Source organism: Varanus komodoensis, unplaced genomic scaffold (assembly GCF_004798865.1).
Source record: "Varanus komodoensis strain SLA01 unplaced genomic scaffold, ASM479886v1 scaffold41, whole genome shotgun sequence".
NCBI classification, from domain to species: Eukaryota; Metazoa; Chordata; class Lepidosauria; order Squamata; family Varanidae; genus Varanus; species Varanus komodoensis.
Window position 1 is genome coordinate 8832125 of NW_025335954.1, and position 24188 is coordinate 8856312.

Here is a 24188-nt window from a genome sequence, read left to right on the forward strand (position 1 = left end):
TATGCCACAGAGGTGGGCTGCCTGCAACCTTCCAGAGGATCTTGAACGATGATTCCTATCATCCTCAAGCACTGGCCTTGCTGGCTGGGGTTGATGAGAGTGGGAGTGTGGGGCCACAGATTCTCCCCCACAGCTATAGTGGGTGGACACACTGTGGATAGGAATAGGCTTGATTCTCAGGGATTCAGACGGAAGCCTGTGGGAACCCTGCCTTGGGCCAGACTGTACCCACTGCTTTGTCCCATATGGTCACCATTCACTCCTTTGGGAGAGAGGAAAACATTACAACCAGGGAAGGCTCTGTTATAACAGGTCAGACTGGTTGCTCAGATTTGTCTGCATTATCTGCCCAGAATTATCTCTGGCAGGGAGGGGTCTTTCCTAGCCCTGCTATCAGATCTTTCAAGTATTGGTGCTGGTGGGGCTGATCCCAGGATATTCGATGTTCTTCCCAAGAGCTCTGGTCCTTCCCCTCTGGGCATGATGCCAGTTGGCCCACCCAGTGCTTGCTCATGTCCTAGAGGAGGCGATGCAACTCTGGGTGAAGAGACAGGGATGCTCTGCATGTGCTGAGGAAGAAGAGATGCTTTCCCCCTTACAGAACCTAGAACTTCATAAACACGTTTGGGAGAGGTGACCCTTAAAAGCAGTGGGGAAGAGCTGGCAGATCTGTGGATCTGAAGGCAGGCAGGCAGGCAGGCAGCCAGCCATCCAGCCAGCTCCCTTTAGGACTCTCTTCTCTGTCTCTGGAGCAAGTTCCAGGCTCTGAGGAACAGCTCCTTGCTTGCATATTGCCTGCTTGGCAAAGGGAGGGAGGAGCAAAGGGATCCTACACCAGTCTTTGAGATCAAACAGAACCTTTCAAGAAGCAAGCTCTGACAGAGCAGCCGTGGCCCTGAACCCCCTGGAGGCAAGCTCCAAGTGGCACCACCTGGGGCAAAGTCAGGCTTTGCATAAGCAGGCCCACTTTGTAGCTGGGAAGTGCCGCGGCACAGCAGGGAGGGCCCTTGCTCTCCAGGCGCTTTGTGCAGTTCTGACCTTACTTGGAGGTCCCTGAGGCAGAAGCACTCCTCCAGCACTCCTAAGCAAGGAAGTGTGCTGCTTCCTCTCTCCCACTCTCTCTGCGATTATCAGCTCACCCTGCTCTCCAGGCCTGGCCGAGACTTCCAGCTGCTTCTTTACTTCACTGGACATTGCAGATAAACCGAAACAACAGGAGCACTAGACTCTTCTCCCTTCACAGTGGGAAAATGGGTCTTCCAAAATAATGTAAAACATATAATGCAAAATGCCATTTGTAAAGAAAAAAGAGAAAAAAAGAGGGGCAGTGATTGGCTGTGCCAGGACAATCAATCAACTTTCAAATTCCATCATGGAGAAGCTCAGGGCTGTATGCATTCCAGGGGGAGGGTGGGACCAAAGGCCAGTGTATTTTAGATTAAAGCTCTTCCTTGAGACTTAGGAGAGAGATTTCAGCCTGTTAGAATGGGGGAAGTGCTGTGCACAACCAGACCCCATAACGATAAGCAGTTGAGGGAAGGGGGTGGGGCCATCTAAGGAGCCTTGAAAAGTCAGCTTGGGACCCCTGGGGGATGCAGAAGGAAGGAACCCTTTGACAAGCTGTGCAGTGTGGTTGCTGTTGAACTTCACAGAGGGCCAAGATGAGGAACAGTTTACTGGATCTGGAGTTGTCAGGGAGGCATTGCAGGGAGACCGGCAAGACCAGTTCTCAAAGTCTCTATAAGCGCTAGTAAATCCACTGAGGTCTTCTGGATCAGTTCTGCTCACTGCTCTGAGCAGCTTGGAGATCTTCTCCCTTCTTCTCTGCTTTTCCTTTGCCATCAACTTCACAGGAGCTGCCATCTGGTCCCACTGCCTTAGGACTTTTAGCTTGCACTGAACTAAGCTGCACACAGAAGCTGTAGCAAAAGCATTTGGTTGAGTCCAGATTTTCACTGAATCCATTGCACTGGCAGTCATGCACTTTCCTGCCGCCTTCTTCCCACAGCAGCAGCTCCAGCTCCTTGAAAATGCTCCACCGGGTGTCAGGAAGCACTGCTGAGTGGGGTGAGCTGTGGTGTGGGCAGGAGGAGTCCCCCCAAGTGGACAGACCTTCTGTGAGCAGAGCCTTTTCTCACACAGAAAAGAACTTCTGGATCCAAGCTTTACATGTCCATATGCAGGGTGGGGTGTGTAAATTTTAATTTGGAAGTCTGATTCCTTGTTTGGTTGTCTGGTTTTTTTAAAGCTCAAACTCCCTGCATACAGAAAGTTAGCCCTTCTTTCCTATGTGCTACTGTTTTCCATACATGGATTTTTAAAGGCGCATTCAGAAATACAAAATCTGACTGTAGTCTGAAATAATAAATTTCTGGACAGACTCTACTATGTTACTTTGCTGTAGCCAAAGTTTTAAAACTTTGACTTGTAGCCAAAGTTTTAATAGTCAAACTGACCTTGGTGTGAGTTCTTCATGAGATGATTATAACATGGCCAATATTTCCCTCTTGGATGTCTGTCTCTCAATGGATATAGAAATACATCTATATCTAAAGATTAAGGGGTACCAACCCCTTCCACTCTTTTATCAAAAAGTTAACACATCGTCTTACCAGCAGCTCAGATGGCTGCAAAATAGGTTACTGTGGGTGATAAAAAATTTGGGTTCAAAGGAGGCATTCAGTGTGTTGGGGCTCAGACCCCACTCTTGCTTATCTCCCAGTCAAACTGACTAGCATCGTCTCTGTAATTATTGGTTTGGATCCAGAGTTGGTTGCACCCAGGTCCACTGAAATTGATGGGAGAATACATCCCAGGAAGCCCTGTTGATTTGAATGGGACTCCCCCAAGCATGATTAAACATGATCCACCCCAGTATGGGTGCATAAAAGTGTAAAATCTTTGGCAGAGATTGTTCTGATTCAATGAACCTGACTGCTGCAGCTTGATGTGTGCAAAGCATGTGTTTGAATGTAGCAGCAGGCCTCAAAATCATATCTCCCTGGCTCAGAGCACTTTGAGGATGATCTGGAAGGTAACTGTAGTGTAGTAGGAACCCGAGCAAAGGGTAATAGCAGGAGGAGAGGAGAATGGCGTCACAGTTCCATATTGCCCTCAGCAGCCCTTCTGGGGATTTACAAACTGCTCTGACACTGTATCCCATTGCTCACAGTTCCCACTGGCGCCAACCCTCTGTGGATGAGCATGCTGAACTGGGAGACATCAACGCTGACATCAACAGCTTCCGTTCCACCTGGACAAAGTACATCCAAGAGAATAAACAGAAGTGGAAGGAGCGAGCAGCCAGCGGTATGGGTTGAAACAGGCAGGGTGGTGATGTTGGGAGTGGGGAATTTAACAGCCCTGGAGAAATTCTCCCTGTCTACTTGGTAGAAAGATGGCACTCAGTATGGCCTCTTCCCAAAGCTGTATATACAAAGAAAGAGCTTGGGGTCTCCATTATACTTATGTAAAATTAGTCCAAACCTCTCATTCAACTTCCTCTTGCTCTCTTTGTAGCAGGCATGGGGAACCTGTGGTCTTTGGAGAGATGTTGGAATCCACCTCCCATCATCCGGAGCCAGCATGACCAGTGATGATGGGAGTTATAGTTAAACAGCATCCAGGAAGTCATCATATTCCTCTTCCCATTTGTGCTTGTGTGTGACAAAACCAGCACCTTCGTGCATCCCTGCCATCATCACCATCCATCATTTTATTTATTTTAAAATAAATTTCTATCTTGCCTCATGGACAGACCCCTCAAAACAGCGAGGGAGTCACCACGGAAAAGACCCTGTTGCTACAATGCACCACACCCATCTCTTCCTTTCTCCTCTATAAAGCTTATGGCTCCCCCTTTCCCTCAGACATCGCTCCGAGGGCTTCCTCTTCGTGAGCCACTGCAGATACAGCATTCCTGCCCCTTCTCTGCTCCTTGCCCAGTGGATTTGGCATCTGCGCCCACAATTTCCTTGCCTCTAAGGGCTGCCTTCTCTCCTGCAGGAATCACTAACCAGACCTCCATTGATGAGCTCTCGCCATGTGAGGAGGAGGCTAGCACGCCCGAGAACCAGCACAATCAGAACGGCAACATGGAATAGCATGGCCCACGCAGGAGCGAGGTGAGGGTTCCCCCCAGTGGACCAGCTGAAGGGTGCGGAAGGAGGGAGGGAGGGAGGGAGGGAGGGAGGAACAGCCCTGTCCGAGACCATACCCAAGCATGTCGGACTGCCGCACATGCTGGGCATTTCGGGGGGGGGGGGCTAAAAATGGACGCACATCTTATCATGTTAGCACCCCCCCCCCACATTTAAGTGGTACAGCCCAGATCCTCTGAGTAAGCAGCAGGCTTCCTCATGAACAGGGCTGGCTCTGCCCTGCAGCTGAGTGCAAGGATCATGAAGTGCGGAGCTGCCTTCTAGTGGCGGGCAAGGCTTTTTAAAACAGTGGCCCTGACAGGGGCAGAGGGGTGGGGGCAGTACATTTTGGATCTCCACTGCAGGCTGCAAAATGTCCTGGGCTGTCACTGCAGCCAAATGTGGCAAAGTCACCACTGGATGCTGCCCCTGGGAACTGCCCCACAGCAAAGGAGGGCAGGATGTTGGCTTGAGCCTGACTTCAAAGTCAGGGTGGCCCTACCGTTGGCAGTGATGGCTCAAGGGAAGTGCGGTGGGGGAGGTACTGGGTACCAGGTGGCTTGCCTGCAGCCCCTAAGCTAACCTGCTGCCTTCAGGTGCATCACCAGCAAGCATCAAAGAAGGACTCAGCTACCATCTGGTCAGTTTTTGTACTCCAAATGAAAAGGAGTGACCTATTTATTTTCCTATGTTTGAATACATTTGTTAGTATGACATTGCATTTATATCCTGCCTTTTTTCTTGTGAGGAACCCAGGGCAGCTTACATGGCTCCATTCTATCCTCAGAACAACAACCCTGTGAGGTAGGTTAGGCTGAAAATGGATGACTGGCCCAAAGTCACCTAGTGAGGTTCATTGCTGAGTGGCAACTAGGACCTGGATCTCCTAGGTCCCCAGTCCAGCTCTCTCATCACCACACCACAGTGAGGTTCAGTGAATCTATCTATCGGAGGTAGGCAACGTGGCACCCATGGACACCAGTGCACTCCTGGACACCCCTCTTGGTGCGCACTCTTTTGTAGAGCCATACATTGCTTGCCTGCCGCTGGGACTGATGTGAAATCAGCTTCTGTTGCTGCTTGAAAAACAGGGTAAAAGGACTTGTTAGTGCTTGTGGTTCAGATTCCACCTCTGGTCTGCACCCAGTCTTTTGGGAAGGGTGCTTGTTCTTTGCCACACCTCCCATGGCAGCCATTTTGTGGTGGCCAGGACATTTACTTTGGCATGGGTTTGGGTCCCTGCAACGTCTACCTCTGATCTCCCTTTGTCTCTCTCAGAGGTATTGAACCTCAGGCCTGGGGTGCCAAACCAGAGCCCTGGTGTTTTGCAGAGGTCCGTGCTGAAGTCCCCAACTGCCACTTGCTCTGTGTTTTCCCAGCTTGTATGCAGTCCGGTTTCCCCCAGCAACGTTCCAAACAAGCTGAATCACCCCTCTAATGCCATAAGAGCTTTAAGCCAAAAGCAGCTGGCATTTCCCTATAGCCTGAAGTGCCTGATCTTGCCTAATCTTTGCAGCTAAGCAGGATCGAGCCTAGTTGAAACCTGGATGGATGCCTTAAAAGTTGTGAACTACCTAGACAGCTTCAGCTATGGGTGGTATTAAAGTGTAATGTCATGATATTTTCTGGCAGTTTGTACCCTCTGTGCTTGTATGTGCATGAGTATGTGAGTGTATGTGAATGGTATGAATGGAGGGTGACAAATGGTAGGCAGGGAAAACAATGTGTGAGAGAGCATGGCCTCCACACTCATTTTGGGCTCTAACAGTACTCACTGTGGTTTTGTGGCCCCTGGGAGATTTCTTATGTAGCAACCTGAGCCTTGAGTTTATTTATCTAGTAGATATATATCCCGCCTTTTTCTTTTCTTTAAATAACTCAAAGTGGCTTACATCATTCTCCTCCTGCTGCTTTCAATCTTATTCCCACAACAATATCCCTGTGAGGTAGGTTGGGCTGCGAGTCCATGACTGGCCCAGTCACCCACATAGCTTCATGGCTGAGTGGGGACTAGAACCCGGATCACCTGAGTCCCAGCCCCACTCTCTTAACCTCTACACTGCACTGGCTTAGTTGTAAAGGCTTCCCTACCCTTGCTCTAAAGCAAATCTTAAAGGTTCTGGTTTTCAGGTGCAGCCATTTGCATTTCCACCCCCAACCCAGGTACATACTCAGCATGCAGCCCTGAGCCTGCTTCTGATTCTGTTCCCATTTTATCCAGCAGGTGCCCGATGCAATTTACTCCAAAGTCTTCGATACCATCGACTCAGCACCATCCGTTGAGGGACAGAGCCCCCCACCCCGGCTCGAGAAGGGTGTGACATGAATGTGACCATCAATACTACTAGTAATAATATTAATAATGATAAAAGCAACGTTAATGAGTCAACAATGTCACCATCACACAGCACGCACTGCCTGCCCCTTCCCCGAGTTGGAGAATGAGGGGGAGAGAGAGAGAGAGAAAGAGAGAGAGGACCGCCTGTATAGCCTCCCATATCCCTCCCCCTCTCAATGTGCCAAACTGTGCCCCCAGGTAAGGCTTTTCACTGCCAAGCCAACAAAGTGACTGTCAAGTCCATGGTCACAGCTGGTTTAAAACAAAAGGGTGTGATTATACTGTGGAGGAAGAATCTCCGGGTTGGATGAGTGTGGCAGGTAGGTGTGATGGGGCAGAGTGAGGTTGGTAGGGAGGAGATTCTCACTCCTGCCTGATCAGCCTGGGTCCCGGCTAGCCCTAGAAGTGGATTGAACCAAACAGGTCCCCAGAGTCTCTCCTCTCCCCTCCCCTCCCCTCCCCTCCCCTCCCCTTAATGAGATTACACCCATGGTTCACCTCCTGAGCAGTCTTCTCAAGGCCTGACCCAAGCCTAGCCTCATGCCTGGTAAATGGATGCCCTGAACTCTGCCTCCCATCTTGTGAAATTAGACAGTTGGTCTCTCTAACCTCTCCAGCTCAGATCTAGTGCGCTAAATCTCATCCCTCCTGAGATTTCTATGAAGGCTGGGTGCTTGAAAAAAAGAAAAGAAGGGATACCTCCCCACCTCCTTGCCCTGCAGTGCCTGGCACTATTATCTGTTGCCTTCTCCTGCCAAGCATGGAACCATGTGGGGGATCTGTTGGAAAACAGCAGGCAACCCCTCTGGCCATGGTTTGTGGGGAGGAGCTAAGCTGCCTTCCTGCCTGCCTGCCAGGGACATGCAATACAGATGTCAAATGGCTAGTAGGCCTTGTAGCGGCTAGTAGTTCTGGAGAGCAGAATGGGATGGCTGCAGGCCATGTATCTTTGGTGGGCAGTGCCCTGAACGGTGCGTCCTCTGGTCCTGAATGCAGGTGCCATTCACCATGGACGTGGGTGATGCTTGGCCAGGGAGCCTGTCTCTCTGTGCCACTGGTGATGGCGCATGTGTGTTCCTGTGTGTGAGACTGGGAACAGGACATGTAGGGGCAGGCCCAACACAGACTTAGCTTTTAGGAGTGTGAAGGGAGTTCTGAAAGGGCAAGCCAGCAGCAGGGAGAGCCTGAGGGTGTTGTAGGGCAGGGGTTTAATGTAAGCCAGAACCAGTGGTTCACTTGGGTTTTTAATGTTAGGGCTCAGTTAAGTAATAATTAAACAACATACCTCTAACCAAATGCAGATTGTCTTTCTCTTCAGCTCCAGAGATTCTAGCACCTCTTTTTCTTTCAGCATGAAGCAGGAGTTCAGAACAGATTCGTGGCTGTGGCATAACATGCCAGGAGCTTCATCAGCCAAGTAGATGGGACATCTCACATATTCTGAGATCAAGGAGCAGGGAAGGTGACCTTGTGTCCTCCAGATGTTCTGGGCTACAACTCCCATCAGCCTTGGGGTCAAAGATCTGGGGAGTTGTGCTCTGAATTATCCGGAGGGTTCCCGGTTGCCTACCCTTGGCTTAAAGGGCCAGGTTAGTCTGTTTCCAACCTGGAGATGCGTTTTTTCAGGATTCATTGGCTCCAAACATTTGCTGTTGCTTGTAGCTGCTCATGCATCAGTCCCAGATGCCAGCTTCCTCTTGCCCGTGCATGCTTGCTCATGCACAAGAAAATAGCCAGAGCTGAGGCACTGGGCGCAGGTGTTTGCTTCCAAGAAGCCACCAAGTATTGTCTTGACACAGGGTTAAGCAGCAGACTGGGCACATGGCAAAGTGAGCACAAGATGCCTCAGCATTGCCCCAGACTTTGCATGGACAGGTAGTCCTTAATTGTGACAAGGCCCTTGGCATGTATCAGGACATGGCATGACTTTGAGGAATTCTGGCTTGTACTGAGCAACGGGTTCATAACGAGTGCGTGTTTCAGGCTCAAGAGGACTATGCCTCTTTGGAATGCAGCTGAGGGAATTGTGATCAGATGTATCCCCAACCAAAATTCCTCTATCCCATGAAAAACTCGGGTGTCAGGGAGGAGTGTTTCAAGGTATCTGTCTAGCGCAAGGATACATGCACACACACGGGGGGGGGGGGTTGAATATGCAATTCCCTCCTCCCATTGGAAGTGATATGCTGCTAGGCTTGATGTACCCAGTGCTTTTGCTGAATATCTAGATTGGTATAAGTCTATTGCAAGCTGGATGAGGGTCTTTCATGAGATGAACTGTAGAAAAAGGCAAAATGGGTTTGTCTATTAAATCAGCAGCTTAAAAGCTATTGCAAGTTTTGATTTTTACATGGTTCTTTAGCTGTAGGGGCAAGAACGTTCAGCAAGCAGGATGGAGGGCATTCTTGTGTTTGCAAATTTGGCTGCTTGAGTCAATTCCTCCAAGATTAAAAGAGAAAGTGAGCTGCATTGGTTAAGATTTTAGGAAGACCCCAGTGTGAAAGTAATATCTGGCTATGCTTATTGGCATTGAATTGCTCTGGGGAAGCCAAAAGAGAGAAAGACTCCAGTGTTCGGTTCCTGGGTGAGAGTCACTTCCAAACTGCTTGAAGGTGTAGAAGAGATGTTGGGAGTCCACACAACTGGGAAAATTCCAGCTTGGGGAAAGCTGATATAGAGGAAAGAGTGGAACATTCTGTAGCCTGTGATGGAACAGGATGTGTCCCTCCACATCTTCAAATGACAGGAACATTTGCCTGCCCCATGTTAGGTCATCACATGATTGTGTTCTCCAGCCTTCCATTTCCTGCTGAGAATGGAAACATAGCTGAGAATTTGCCCCACGTGTCTTCTACAGCTGTGACAGTGGTGCAGAACCTTAGGCCTAGGGGGCAAACCCAGACCTCATGGGGTCCCATTCTAGCCCAGCAGGGTTCCCCAGAAGGCCATGCCATTCCCCTTCCCCCCCAAACACAAGAATTCCAAGGTGTCCCAACTGTGGTGCAGTTTTCCTCCCTTTTAAATTGAAATGGCTCTCCAGGCTTTGCCAAAGGCCAAAAGAGCTTAAAGCCAAAATATGCCTTATCTTGATCTTGACCACCATTGGAATGTGCCCCCCCCCCCCAACAGCTTCTGCAAAATAAAAGTTGACCCTTGGGCTGAAAGAGGTTCTGTACCCCTGAGCTCTGTTCTCCTGGCCAGTGTTTTGAATGCTTCCTCTGCGACTGATACGCTGGATGAAGAATGGTCAAGGATTGGCGTTACCTTCACTCTGACTCTGTTGTTTTTTCCAAGTGACCCACCCTGAGAAATGACTTGCTGATCTCATCTCCAGCCTCTTTGTCCTCCCACTCCTGGCCCCACAAGTGTAAATACCCCTTTGTCCAAGCATTTGGTCCGTGGAACTCTGTATGTAGTTGTACCTCGGACATACCTTTTCTACCATGCAGTAACTCTTTTTTTGTTGTTCTGTTTCTTGATCTCAAATTCTTATTATATCAGCTCCATACACCAATGCAGAATTCTTAAATTATGCGCATGTACAATAAACCTAACCAATAATAAAAGGAAAGGAATGAACAGCGACAAAGAAAATAAAAATAAAAGGAGGAGGGAAAAAGAGACAAATAACTTGAGTCTTGCTTTTTGTTTATCAGAAAGGTCATAATGACCCATGCAGGTGGGGATAGACAGAACAGTCTGTTTTCACACGCGTTCACTCTTACGTTTGTTCAGTCTGCACATTCAACCATGAGTTTAAAACATATGCAGAAAGCATTGCACTTAGAGACATATTTTGAATGTATTTTTTTCTTCAAAAGATGCACTTTTAAACAGATGATATCTCAAGGTTTGTCGGAGTGAGAAATCTGATCGACAGCTGCATTCCAATTTTTGTGTCCAAGCTGTACATACCCGAATCCACAAATATTGAATTCTGCAAGCAACCCTGCTTGCAAGAGGCAGTGGTAAGCATGAGCAGAGATAGGTGGGGAAAGGAAGAAAGGAGTTTTAAAACCCCAACTGCTGTGCCTTGTGGCTGGAATGGGACAGTGGAGGGGGTGTTTCTGGGAACAACTGCTGATACACGGCCCATCTCCTGTCTTCACAGTTAATAGCCACCCCAAGCTCACTGTGATATTCCTAGCAAACAGCTGGCCAGGTTTATTCTTAATGTGACAGTGGCCAAGGGGAGCAGGCAACTGCAGTGGCAATAGTATTTGTGGAGAGAAGAACAGAGACTTGATAAAGCTTATGCAAGGATGGGGGAATAGATCCATCATTTCCAGACTCTGAAGGGAGTGTCCACAGTTATGAGATGAAAGCGCAGGCCTCTCCTGAAGCTTCTTGTTGACACAAAATAACTTCCCACCTCCACCACATTCTATTTGGTGCAAAAGGTACAGTGACATGCTGCTGCCTCTTTTCGTGCTGCTTAGGACCAGGAAACCAATTTCCGGCAGGTTTATTTTTAATCCTCCATGGAGATTTCAATAAAGCTGCAAGCACACACTCCTGTCACAAAGGAGAGGATTAATGTGACACCATTTGAACTTCATGTACCAAACTGAAATCTAACAGTGGTCTTGATTCCCTGTGAATGCAGAGGCAGGCATCACTATATAGCTGAATCTCCAGGGCCAGTTTGGCCAGTGAAGCCGAGCAATATGGTACACGTATTCCAGTAGGCCTCCGAAGCACCAGTGAGCCTGACAATGTTCACTGGGAAGCAAACCCAAGGGAAAGGGGGAGGCGCATTGGGATTGGGGATCTGCACTGCACTGCACCAATGCCTAGGTTGCTCCCCAACTTCTTCTTTGGTTTTGCTTGCCTTGGACATTCCCCTGTACCTTTGTGTTTGCTGAACACAGTTTCCAAACAAGCCACTACCTACTACACCACTTATTTGCACCAAGCATGAATGCTGTAAATTCTTACAGAAACAAAATAACCAGGGTAATATTGTCCTTGCATTTAACCACTTCAACCAAGTACTTTAAGCCAAATGCAATTTAAATGTTTAACCGGAGGAGTGGGGAATCTGTGCCCCCCCCCCCCCACAGTTGTTAGTGGGCTACGCATCCCATCCACTCGACCCAGCATAGCCAGTGAGAAGAGCATATTGCAGCTGTGGTTACCCAGCCTCTGGAGGACCAAGGCTTGCCCAGCCCTCTATCAATGTAAAAATGCACTAGAGGCCCAAACCTGTTCATGATGAAACAAACAAACAATGATGGCTAGGGGATGCAGGGAGGTTTCTCCCCATTTAAACATGTATAGGATTGCAACTTAGAGATAGGTTAAAAGTGGTATTAACTGCAATAGTTTCCATTCCTCAACCTTCTCTGGGACAGGGAGAGAAATTTCTAGTAACCATTTCATAAAACTGTAAATTACGAGGGCAAGGTTGGGCAACCTGTGTCAATCCAGCTGTTGTTGCACTACAACTGCCATCAGCCCCAGCTAAGATGGCAAATGACACAGGGTGTGTGTGCATGTGAGATAGTTCAACAACATCTACAGACTCTCCAGCTCTGCTTTAGGGGATCAGCAATGATTCTGAAGTTATACTAATGCTACTTCCACAGAAGAAGAACTTTTCTCAAACTGGTGCCTTCCAGGTTTGGGATTCCTGACCACTTACCCTACTGGCCAGGGCTAATGGGAGCTGAAGTCCAACCCTTCACCTGGGATGGAGGCGTTAGGCAGGGGAAAGCTGATATGCAAGCTACAGGTCTTACAGCTCAATCTTATATGTGCTTCCTTGGAAGTAATTTTGACTGTCTTTAGTGGGTCTCTCTCTCTCACAGGTAAACGTGCACAGGACTGCAGCCTTGGTAACCATATAATTGCATTTGAAAATGCCCAGGAAACATGCAGCTTCAAGCTGTCAACCTGCAATTGTAATCTATTTCCAGCAACAGAAATCTGTCAATTGCAGAAGCCTCATCACCAAGAGAGCTATCCTATGAAGCTGGAACACTCACCAGCCCTTTGTTGTTAGGTGATTCTTTAATTTCAGAAGACTTTGCGCTCATATTGGCTTTGCTTAGAAATAAGCAGCCTCCGTGGTTTACTTCCTAACATTTGAGACAGATGCTGGTTTCTGCTGTTATAGATCAGAGTGGAGGCAGCGTTGTAGACCAAGGAAAAGAGGTTCACCCTTGACAGCCTTTTGGACTGCTGCATTGTCCATACACCGCCTTCAACACTACACAAACCACCACTGATTTGGGAACATGCCAAATTAAGACAACCAGCTTAATAAAAGAAGCAGGATTAACCTGCATGTTGGGGCAGGGTGGGGCAGACTCCAGAATGGTGAGCTAGAGATAGAAAACTGTGGACAGAGCTTGAGGATGCAAAATGGACAGCAAATCCTAGTTGTTGGATCTCTGATCTCTCTCATATATGTAGCCAGGTTGTAACTACCTGTTTTAGTTGAGGTGGGCTAACGGTGGGGAAGTGCCAGGGCCACAACCAAGGGAGCCACTGACCAACTCTGTTTAACGCCACACCTAAGCCGCACTGCATTAATTCTCTGTTTTTTGCCTGCCCAGTGGTTTGGCTGAAAACTCCCATTGGCCCTAGCTAGCATAGCCAGTGGTGAGAGCTGATGGTAGCTGTAGACCATAACATTTGGAGAGCACACGTTGCCCACCCCGGTGTAAGAGAAACCTTTAAAACAAATAAATGGCTGGGGACATTTTGCTGCCTGGGGTGAAGAACAAGGGGATACCCTTCCCACTCCTCATACAAAAGCAGACTGGGGGGCAGTCACATCGCTCCTCCACCACAACTGAAGGCTTGCTTAGTGGGCAGAGGAGCAGCCACGTGGCCCACAAGCCTCCAGGGGTTGCTGCCACTCCCTCCCAACTTCTGCTCCTTGAGGGGACTGCCTCCGTGTATTTAATGGGAGGGCCAGCCCCGAAAATACCGACAGTGTGTCTAGCAGGAAAAGGAAAGAGAGACTGCCATTTTAGGCAGCTGTTACAGTTTTAACAGAGCTTGCTCTTGTTGCGCCCAAAACAAGCTTACCTGTTCTTCATGTGTGGCGACTATTGGAGGTTATGCACACACAAATTAGGCCTGTTGGTGGTTGTCAAGGGAGGAAAGTCATTGCTCACCTCTCGGAAGGCACTGCTGTATGGCACTATTCCCAAAGTTAGGGCAGCTCAGCCAGATGTGGAAGAGGGGGCTGGGGGGTATCAGAAAGGATGGGAAGAGCCTGCCATTTGCCTGGACTCCCCTCACCTAATGGGCAGTTAAGTTTTGGGAAGGGAGACGACCGAAGATGCTTCCTGTACTACACAACTGAGAAAAGTGAGACCTGAAGAGTAATCATAATTACTAATGGGGGCTTACTCTTGAAAAAAAGCAGAAAGGACTCCCCTATTTGGGGACCAATTCCTTCCTTTCTGGAGCATGCTAGGAAGAGCTGTGGGTTCTTCCAGCATATACTATGCCATGGTTATAGGCGGGAGCAACAGAAAGTTCAGGATGCAGCTGAAGGCTATGAAAACACTAATGCAGAATAGCTTCTCATCCGTGGCTCAGATCTCTCCCACAGCACATGAAAAAAGAAACTGTTTGGGGAGGAACACTGCACACAGAGAAAAAGCTAACTTTCTAGAATTATTTTATAGGAAAATAATTATTTTGCATGGTCTTCAGTTATACGAACTGCCACCTGCAGTCTAAAGTGGGAGAGCGCTCATGGCTTAACAGCTTTATCTGTCTGGGAGAATGAGGCCGGTGTAAAAAGAGGGTTCTTCAGCTCCGAGAAAAACTTTTCAGTGCTCTCTGCGACCTAATGCCAAAATCAACATTGAATAGATCCACCCACCCACCCTCACCATTGGCCTTGGGCCAAAAAAGCAAAAATGAAGAAAAACATTACCAACATTTGAACAGCCAAATGAAACCTTAAAAAAACACAATCATTTAAAAAGAAAGAAAACAATCGTGTGGTATTCCATCTGGTAGGCACAAGCCCCGTCTGCGCTTCCATGCCTGAAGTAGAGAATCACCTATAAAGGAACAGAAAAGGAAAATGTCCTGAAAGGGCTGATTTCAGAATGGCAACCGAAAGCAAAGACTGATGTTGGTTTCTGAATGGAGCTGGCTTTTTCCAGAGGAGCTGGCCACTAGGTGCCGTAGCTGCATCCTGCACTGTGGATCATCACTGAACGAGAAGTCTATTAGAGGTCCCCCATGAACACTTCCACCTCTCAGATTCTATGACCCTAAACATGCAATTCTGGGATGGCCTACTCACAGCATTGCTTACCACCCCTCAGATTTCATTTTTAACTCAGTCCAGTGCCCATTTCGGTGCTCTGTTCTGGCTGCCCTCCCTATTCCTAAAAGGATGCCCTAGAGATGAAAATGATGCAGGACCAGGTAGTGGCTATGCTCAGAAGCAATCAGCTGAAGGGAAAGTAAGTACACTGGATACAGGTGTATGGGTCGTGTGGGTGGGAAGACTTTGGAAACCAGCAGAGGAAACCTCCATGTTTCTGCAACCACAATAGAGGCCTTCAGGACAGACCTGTGGAGAGCGGGGCCACCACAATATCTCAAGGATGCTGGGAGGTCTTTCCGAAATACCGAAGGACTGCACAAATTATATACATTACTTACACTTGCTCATTGATTAATATGGGAGCTAATCCCCCCACCTCAGTATAAACCATGACTTCCGTTGGTCACTAGTTCCTGCCGTGCCTGTCTGCAAACAATGAAAAGGGCATGAAGATCCTGCGTATTTGCTGTAAGGGTATGCACATTTCTGAGCATGGAGATACAGGCAAGATGCATATAACCTTTTTGTTTATGCTTGCAAATCATGCCAAGATGATCCACAGCCCTAAAGGTGAACAAGGAGAGGACTCTCTTGGAAAGTAGTAAACAATCCCAAACTTGTGTTCATGATGAAGGGGGGGAAATGCATTTCATACTTTACTCTGTGGACAGAAAGTGTGCATTTTCATTGTATTAAAAATGTTCATTCTCCCCCATCAAGATGTACACTTACTCTGGTTGAATGAAGAAAAAAGAGCAAACAGATACAGATGAACTTCATATTGAGTTCAGCAAATGAGAGTATCTAGTACAAAAATTTGCTTCTTTGCGCACTCCTAAGAGGGGAGGGATCAGGGCCTCAAGTCAAGGCTGCATTTAGCTCATGTGCCTTTCTTCTCTAGGACCACCTTTATTCTAGTTACCCACCACAGCACAAAAGAATGTGGCTTTTGGTTTCAATTAAAGCTCTGGTTTGAGTGAAGCAGTTGCAATTTCCCTTTGACTCGTTTGATTGCAAATGAACTAATCGAAGCTGAAAGGAGAACTAATTGAAGTCACAGGGAGACTTCATAATCCCAAGGTCCACCCAGGGAAACTGACAACAGGCAGAGCCGACTGACACGCACGCACATACATGCACATGCAAGTGTGTCCTTTGATCTTTTAAAAAATTGCTTTCAGAACTGGCAGCTACTTGCATGGCATCAGAGGCGGTATGAAAAGTTCTGGCATCTGAGGCATCTCGGCCTGTGATGTGGCTCATTTGCACATGCAGATGACCTTAATCCAAGGCTGGGCAACCTGAGGCCCTTGAGATGGGCTGACCTTCAACTCCCATCTGTCGCAGCCAGTCTAGCTGCCATGAACCATGGGCCATGAACGCAGCTAAAAATATCTGAAGTGCCAACAAGATGCTGAACCCTGTCTTAATCTGAGCAGAACCCCTGAACCTATTTTCACTTTCAGATAAATGTGTGAATGGAAGCATCCCAGAATTGGTTCACATTACTACTGCATGTCATTTGTCAGATTTTGCCATATAAATACTGAACGTTCTGAGCACCTTCTTATGAATTAAAGGCTCAATATTTTTTTCCTCCCACCCATGATGTGGAGAAAGTAGAGACAGAAACATTTTTCTCCCTCTCCCATAACACTTGAACCCATGATTGGTGGGAAGTTTAGGACAGATAAAAGGAAGGATTCCTTCACACAGCATATACATTATGGAATTTGCTGCCATGGGAAGAGGTGATGGCCACCAATCTGGGATTGGACAGATTCATGAGAGGTTATCAGAGGGTACTAGCCTTCTTGGGTTTCTGCTATCTCCTTTACCAGAAGTGGCCTCCCTGCATACACCAGTTGCCGAGGAGCTCGGGCAGGCAGCCGTCTTGCACCTATCCTGCACAAAGGATCCTGTGGGCAGCTGGTTTGCCACTGTGTGTATGGAGTGCTGGACTAGATTGGCCTTTGGTCTGATCCAGGAAAGCTTTTCTTATGTGCTTCCTCTTTTTTTCTTTAGGGAAAAAAAGGACAAGGGGAGAAACTCTTCCTTTCTTTAAGCGTTATTAATTTTATTCCTACGTTAAGAGATAAATCGCCCTTGCAAAATAAGCTATCTGCCCTCCACCAATGTTGTGCCCATTTCCTTGAACTTGTGTCAACATAGTTACATTCTGCCCTATCCAGCCAAACAGGACGCTTGCAAAGCAGGAACTGTGGATTTGCTCTTCTTTTCTTTGCAGAGGGATCCTGATCTACTCATGAACTACACACTGTCCCTGTCTTCCATGCAAATGCTATATTATATATTATTTAGATAGAAGTATCTAATATATAATATACTATAAATGCAAATGTAGTGTAAAATGCTATATTTTTGAGAGAATGGTTGTAATTTGTTGTTCCTTTACTTTAGGAAAATAGGGAAAGGTTTTAAGCTGGACCAACTGTGCTGGGGGAAGTGGACTCTTAGCATTTTTTCCCACAGCAGCCCCTCCATGATTGTATGTAATTGAGGAAATTTGTACTTGGGCGTATTCATACCCCTGAGAAATACTAGATTCTCCCATATCCCCCCCGCCCCTACCATATGTATATGGTAGCCTATGGGTGAAATGCACATTTTGGATCAGATTTTTTCCATATTTTCCTATGAAAAAATTTGCATAACATAATAAAATTTTAGAAATGTCAATAGGTCAACAGAATCTGCATGACTTGGAAAAAGCTGTTCTGCTGAAGAATCTACAGTCAGATTCTTAGAAATCCAAACTCACTGGAGTCCACAGCAGATTCCTTTGATGTTCCCAGATACAGCAAATGTGTGTATCTACCCAGAATCAGCTTCACGTGGTGATGCCCCATATTCGCTACACAGTGGTGTGACTTCACCAGCTGGTGATCACACAAGGAAGGCAGAAGGGGGCCAATCTCAAGGGAAAAAACAAAATGACAAAAATATTAGAAGCAGAGACAGAACAGAGAAACAATGTCTGTAGATGGTTGCAAAAGAAGCAATGTTCTCAGGATGGACTTTTGGTGTTTGGTAGCTGGGGAACACCAAGATCAATTCCCTAGCCCAAAACAAGCAAACATTCAACACAGCCCAGAGTCTAAGGTAGTCCCCAGAACCCAGTGCCCTTCAGAGGTGCCGGATGACAAGTCTCCTAACTCCCCAGCCAGTCTGTAGTTGACTGGGGAATGATGGGAATTGTAATCCACAGATCTGGAGGGCTAGTCAAGGGCCTTTTCTTCTTACAGGAAAATCTGGAGAAAAATGCATCTGCTTAAACATGAGAAGCGGTACAAAATGTGTACTTCTTGCCCACTTCATTCAGATCTGAGCTTGCTTCTTCCCTTTCTATTGGCCACTGCCTTGCCATCCTTCACCCTAACGCAGTACTGATACATACTCCTTGGCCAGCTTCTCCTTCCCTGCAGGGTCCTCCGGTGGTATATGGACGCCTTGCTTCTCTGAAGACAAATCTGGCCTCGCGTTCACAAGACTGTCTGTGCAGCAGGCTCCGGTGACGCTTCCTTCTGTGCCAAACAGTGGCCAGAAAAAAGTCAGAGAGGGAGACAGGGAGGGAAGGGGGATTTCTAATTCATTCACAAGCAACCAGGAGGCAAGGGCGAAGACTGACACGGCAACATGGGCACATGATAAAGTATTCTGAATATAACAAACAAAACCCAGTGAACAACTCCAAAGAAGGCTGTCAAAAGCAGAGCTCCTGAGAGATCTGTCCAAACTGGGTCAGTGGAAGAAAAGCATGCCAGATGAGATTCACTGTTAATAAGCAAAGAGCATTAGATGTAATTCCCGCTACATAGAAGCATGGCTAGGTTGCAGATGGGTTGCAATTGATCAGGAAAGACTGGAGGGCTGTAGTCATGATGAAACGCTAACTGGAAATGCAAAACCTGTAACAATCATAACCCTCTCCAGCCTGAAAGCTGTACACCCCCAGTGCACACTCAGCACATGAGTGTGCATGTGCGCCTCCATTTATGTTAATGGCAGAGGTCACTCCAGGCACGTGCCCCATTTGTGCTTTCATAGCCATGTCCTTCATGAAATAGAAGAGAGAACCTTTGGGACACTCTGCGTGTGCTCTGGAGCCTCCCTACCCACAAAGAATCAGCAAAGGGAGCCACTGAAAACAAAGTCAGCAAACCCTCCTCAGTAAGCCTGCACCAGGAGTGTAGAACCCGTGACCCTCCAGATGGGTGGCTGAAGTCCCATTCCCATCAGCCCCAGCCAGCGTGACCAATGAGCAGAGATAATGGAAGCAGTAGTCCAACAACATCTGCAAAATCACACGTTCCCCACCCTGAGGGCATCAGTGATTTGTTTAATGTACTTGTATGCCACCTTTCAGGGCAAAGCTCTCCCAAGGCAGTTGGTAATGATTTTATAAAAGGTAATTATCGTACAAAAATAATTAGCTTCACATACATCCAGTTTAGCTTCAGACACACAGCGTGAGCATTATGTCTCCAAGTGATTTGCAGTCACGTTTCTTAAGCAGAAACGCTTCAACAGTTGGAGACATACAACAGTTGGAGACATACAACAGTTTTGGGAAAAGTGCAGGAGTACAACAGTGGATTATGACATGATGTGTACCAGGGAGAGATTAAAAGGTGACATTCTTGCAATTTTAATTTTTAAACGTTGATATTTGATCTCAAGCTTTACAGCTTTGTGAAGTACATGCATTTAAAGATTATAATTGGAGATACGATTGGCAGTGCGTAACAGCTGCAGGATTTTAGTCTCTCACTCCTGCAGGTATTGTAGCTATTGACTGAACGGCTGTGCTATTAGCACTGTTTAGAAGATTCGTCTTCAGTGCATGGAGGGGAGAAATGGGGCTATAATCATCAGCCCCATCTGCCTATCTTCTGCTCTGATGAGCAGAGGGTAGGTGGTGGTGGTGCTGGGGGCATGCAGTTGACTCTGTTGCTTGAGGACTTCATCTCGGAATGTTCACAAGCATTCCACCTTCTGCACTGTCTGGATGGTGGCACCTCATGAGGTTGCCCCTCTCTTTCTGGTCAGCTTGGATTTATCTTTTAATTATCACAGCAGCTGCTAGAATGATTATTTGCTTACATTTATACCCTTACCTTGTTTGTCCTTCCAAGGAATCCAAGGTGGCTTACAAGGTTGCAGCAGAATCCTGATCTGGCAAACAGTTAATGGGGAAAACTGCAAAACACTTGAGCTTAGATACCCAGAGAAGCAGCTCTGTGCTTCTGGTCAGTTTGCAGGGGCTCGGAGAAGCCTCTAGTTCTCTTAATACCAGAGCACTGTCTTCCCTCCCCCATGGAATGCTAATGGGATGCTGCAGCTGCTTTAAACCTGTCATCCAGGCACATGCCGCTTTTCAAGACACACTTGTGCCATCAATATTTGACAAGGGGCTCTTGTTGAAAAGGACGTCCCTGCTGCATAATTGATCAAGACAGATGGGACCAAAATGCTGCTCTTGGGGAAGGAAACAAACCCATCCACATATGCATGCACACATGCATCCGTACACACACACACATCCTGGTGATTCCCCATGAGGGGCTTGTTGTACTGAGAAGCACCCATGATGAATTTGACAGACTATCTGGATCGTCAGGGTTGCTTTGCATTTCTCTCTCCCCGCTTGATCCTCCAGGTGGTATCCCAGGGGACACCACAAGAAGAAAGAGGTCCCTTTCTCTTGCAGCTGCAGAACTGAGCTGAGCAAAACTCCTGGGACTTTGCCGTCCTTCTGTTTTCAGCTTCTCAACCACCATTTTGGTAGCTAGCAGCTCTCCCTTTAAAGCACCACAGTGGCATCTTGGAGGAGTTTCCAGCCTGTCCAGTACTTTATTTTTAAATGGTGTGCCTAGAAATGTGATAATAAAGTGACTTCTTTTAATGTGTAGCCCATTTGCACAAAGGGAAGTGTTAATGAGAGAATTTTAAGTTCTGCTGGGGCCCCTTTTGGGGGCACTCATGCTCCCAGGGGCCGCAGGCACCTTCCCTGCAGTGTGCCTAGCAAAGTGCTTTTAACATTTCTGATTGCCAAGCTGCCAGGGATCTTTCTCTAAGGAGGAAGCACCTGGAGGGATTTCCTCCTCTCCTCTCCAAGGTCTCCCCCTTTTCAAAGTCCCACCCCAGTTGTATCCAAGGGGCAGTCATTTCTGCATTTTTCCTCAACCCTCTAGGGAATGGGAAATGGCTGAAGTGTGTCTCGCTTCTTTCTAAAGGGAACCTGCATTGTCTGTGCAGTGACAAACCCTGCCAAAACCCACAGTCCCTTTACAATGGGAGGTGTGAGAGGGAATTGGACACATGTGTACTTTTGTGCCTCTGACTATGTCCCAGTCCAAATTCCCCTCAAAACCCAATGTTAAGGGGACAGGAGTCTTGACAGGAGCTATCACTGAACTGACAACTTGTTTTTCCTGTTAACAGTGTGTGTGTGGGGGGGGGGGGGATCACAATCTTAGTCCTTCTCCAGCACTAGAGGCTCAGGAAAAAGTGCAAAAGTGGCTTCCTCAAGGAGCAGGGAGAACTTGAAAAGTGGAGGGTCATGCAGAGAAAGGGGAGACTCCTTCCAAATATGCCTCTTCTACAGAAGATCCCCTCAGAGCTTAGGTTGCTCTTGCCCAATCGACATGGCAAGAGAAATCAGGGTGGGGAGAGGAGAGGCTTGCAGCCCGTGCTGGGCGTTTTGCAGGAAAGGGACCTGCTGGCCTGGGTAGTGGGAACCCCTTCAAGCCACCCCCCCCCCCGCAATGGTCTGACATGTTTCCCCAAGGGCTTCTGAGCCTATTTGAGAAGATGGGAGGGAAATTCTTTCAAAAAGTGTGCAGAAAATTGTGCCCATGTTTCTGGTAGTGCATAGTTAATAATCATATTAAAACAACAACAGGGCAGGCCATTGTGGCACTTTGAAAGAGGAACTGCAAGCTGCCTAAATTAATGTCAAGAGGTTGATCCTGATCTCTGGAGGGCAAAATGGGATTGAAAAGGGCAGAAAAGCCCTGGGAAGCCAAAAGAGTTTGACAATGCAGCAGAGAGGGGGAAGCGAGTTCCTGCCACCCCCAGATGCTACTTGGATGCTTGTGGTGTGGCTTGTTCTGGCAAAGCAGCAAAGGCTGGTCTTTTCCTGCTGAGTGAGTGGATGTTTGTGGGTCACTTCCAAGGGTGGGATGGATTGTCTGGGTACAGTCAACATGGTGACTGTAAGGAAAACAAGTCCTACAGCAGCCTATCATGGGTGGTGTAAAAAAGCTACTCATGACAACCAGCTGTCGGCTGTTATTGGTGTTTGGCTGCCAGGTTGTGCAAAGCCAGATTCAAAGTTAGGCAAAGGCGTAGGTATAAATTAGGCTGATGATCTAGGATAGGTTTTGGCTAGGGAAAGTTTGGCTGTCATTCTGAGTATAGCCACTAGGTGCCACTGTTTTGTCTCCTAATTAGCCACAGGATGTCTTTATTTAGTCCTGAGTTTGCATTCACAGCTACTGCAACACAGCAGAAGGGTGTAGCAAACTCCTACATAGATGGAGTTTGTAGAAATATGTAGATTTAAGATACATAGTTTGAGTGTATTTTCTCACAAAGTACATATTTCTAAATATATTTTATCCAAAAAATATGTCCGCACTTTGGTAGATTTTTGGAAAGGGAATTGCAACAAAAAATTCTTAGAAGACTGAGAACTGAAGGTCTAATAACATTTCACTCTGCACGTGTGCCTAGGTGATGCCGAAGAACCTGACCTGCTTGTGCTTCAAGGATGTTGGTATGCCTTGCTGACTTGGGAGCCAGAAGCAGCTGAATGGGCTCTGGGTGTGGGTTGTGGCTTCACTTTTAAAGTAGGTCACAATTTAAAGAAGCAAAATGTGCGTGCTTTGTGCAAAATATGGCTGCGAATTGTGGCCATATTTTACCCAAATTTATATGCCTAAAAATGCAGATTGTGGACTGCTCTAAAAGGGAATGACCTTGTGCAGGTTCAACTCAAGCAAAGTGCATGAGCATCGGCTCTGGGTCAATGGGCTGGAATCAGGGGGGTTATTCCGGGTTAATCTGCTGGATTCTGACCTCCATGAGCAGATTCTGTGCACTTCCCTACTGGGAGGTGCAGATCAGACCAGTCTGCATGAGAATCAGCAAAGATCAAATTCCTCCAGCATCCCCACTTTCATACCAGCACCCCTTTGATTCCCTCCTCACCATACAAGTGAATTGTCTCCATCTGTTTATGTGAGGATAAAAGAGGCCCTGGACTTGGGGCTGCACTGGGAACAGAACCTCTCCCCTAGTCAGAGCCAATTCCCAAGCCATGGATGCAGACAGACTCTGCGTGCTAGGTAAATATTTTTCTTCTGCCTCCCAGGAAAGGGGCTAAGGGATTTTGCCAAGATTCCCTACGAAATGGGATGAGAATGATGGCTGAAATGCAGGAAGGTGGGCACAGATTTAATCCATGTATTGTGGAACTGCCTAGAGATCCAAGAGTACTGGAGATCAATACTTCTGCACATATGTTTGAGTACAGTGCCTTGCCGAAGTATTCACCCTCTTTGACTACAAGAATTATGTAGTCAGTAGCTGAACAAAATTCATCGCTCTAGCATTTTCAGACTTGCTCTTGTGCTCAGTCTGGTCCTGCAAAACTAGCTGAGCCAAGAAACATAGCAAGCAAGTCAGAAGGGGACATCTAGTCTGACCCCTGGCTCCAGCCAGCTCCGCTCATGACATACCTACCATGTGCATGTCCAGCATATCCTTGAACAGCCTCACCAATGGGGCCTCAACCACCTCCCACGGAAGCCCATTTCATGCCCTGGGGTCCTAACTGTCAGGGAGTACTTCTTGGCATCCAAACTGAACGTTGGTTCCTTGAGCTTGGCTCTGTTGGAGTGCATCCTGCCTTCCTCTGCAGGGGAGAACAGGTCTCTATGTCTGTCAATGCTTGTGGATTCCTGGTTATACAGCTGGCAACCTACCCCATCAAGATGTAGAAGAGGAGCGTCGTGAGTGTCTGCACCGGGTGTCATTCCTGGTGACCTGTCCTCTTCCCCACTTGGTGCAGCTAGTGGTGGCAGTGTCAGGCACAAAAAAAGGAAAATTGCAAATAGCATGTGGGGCTTGATTCCTGGCAAGTATCCCGCAAATGTGGGGCATGTTTACCAAGAACTTGGACTCAGGTCTCCTGCACAGTGGATCCGAGTCTGGGGAGCTGAGCCCAAGGAATAAGACCGATCCCCGCCCACAGATGGGTTCCTTGTGCTTCCCTGGAATGTGCAATCCCAGGGCCAAATGATCTGCTTCTGGATGGCCCTGGAGTTTGTTGGAAAGCCTCTCTACAGAAGAAGCTCATAAGACCAGGGAACTGTCAAAA

General features: G+C 47.5%; 2 protein-coding genes across 2 annotated transcripts in view; one reads left to right on the plus strand and one right to left on the minus strand.

Moving 5' to 3' along the window:
• PDE1B (phosphodiesterase 1B) overlaps positions 1 to 6629 on the plus strand; it is a 32608-nt gene extending 25979 nt beyond the window's left edge. The window contains exons 13-15 of the mRNA XM_044443165.1: positions 3173 to 3309; positions 4006 to 4124; positions 6364 to 6629. Coding sequence (XP_044299100.1) covers positions 3173 to 3309; positions 4006 to 4103 — 235 coding nt within the window. The 3' untranslated portion in view covers positions 4104 to 4124; positions 6364 to 6629. The remainder of the gene's footprint in view (positions 1 to 3172; positions 3310 to 4005; positions 4125 to 6363) is intronic.
• A 3631-nt stretch (positions 6630 to 10260) lies between these two features.
• PPP1R1A (protein phosphatase 1 regulatory inhibitor subunit 1A) overlaps positions 10261 to 24188 on the minus strand; it is an 89891-nt gene continuing 75963 nt past the window's right edge. The window contains exons 6-7 of the mRNA XM_044443314.1: positions 18201 to 18327; positions 10261 to 14507 (exon numbers count right to left, since the gene is read on the minus strand). Coding sequence (XP_044299249.1) covers positions 14504 to 14507; positions 18201 to 18327 — 131 coding nt within the window. The 3' untranslated portion in view covers positions 10261 to 14503. The remainder of the gene's footprint in view (positions 14508 to 18200; positions 18328 to 24188) is intronic.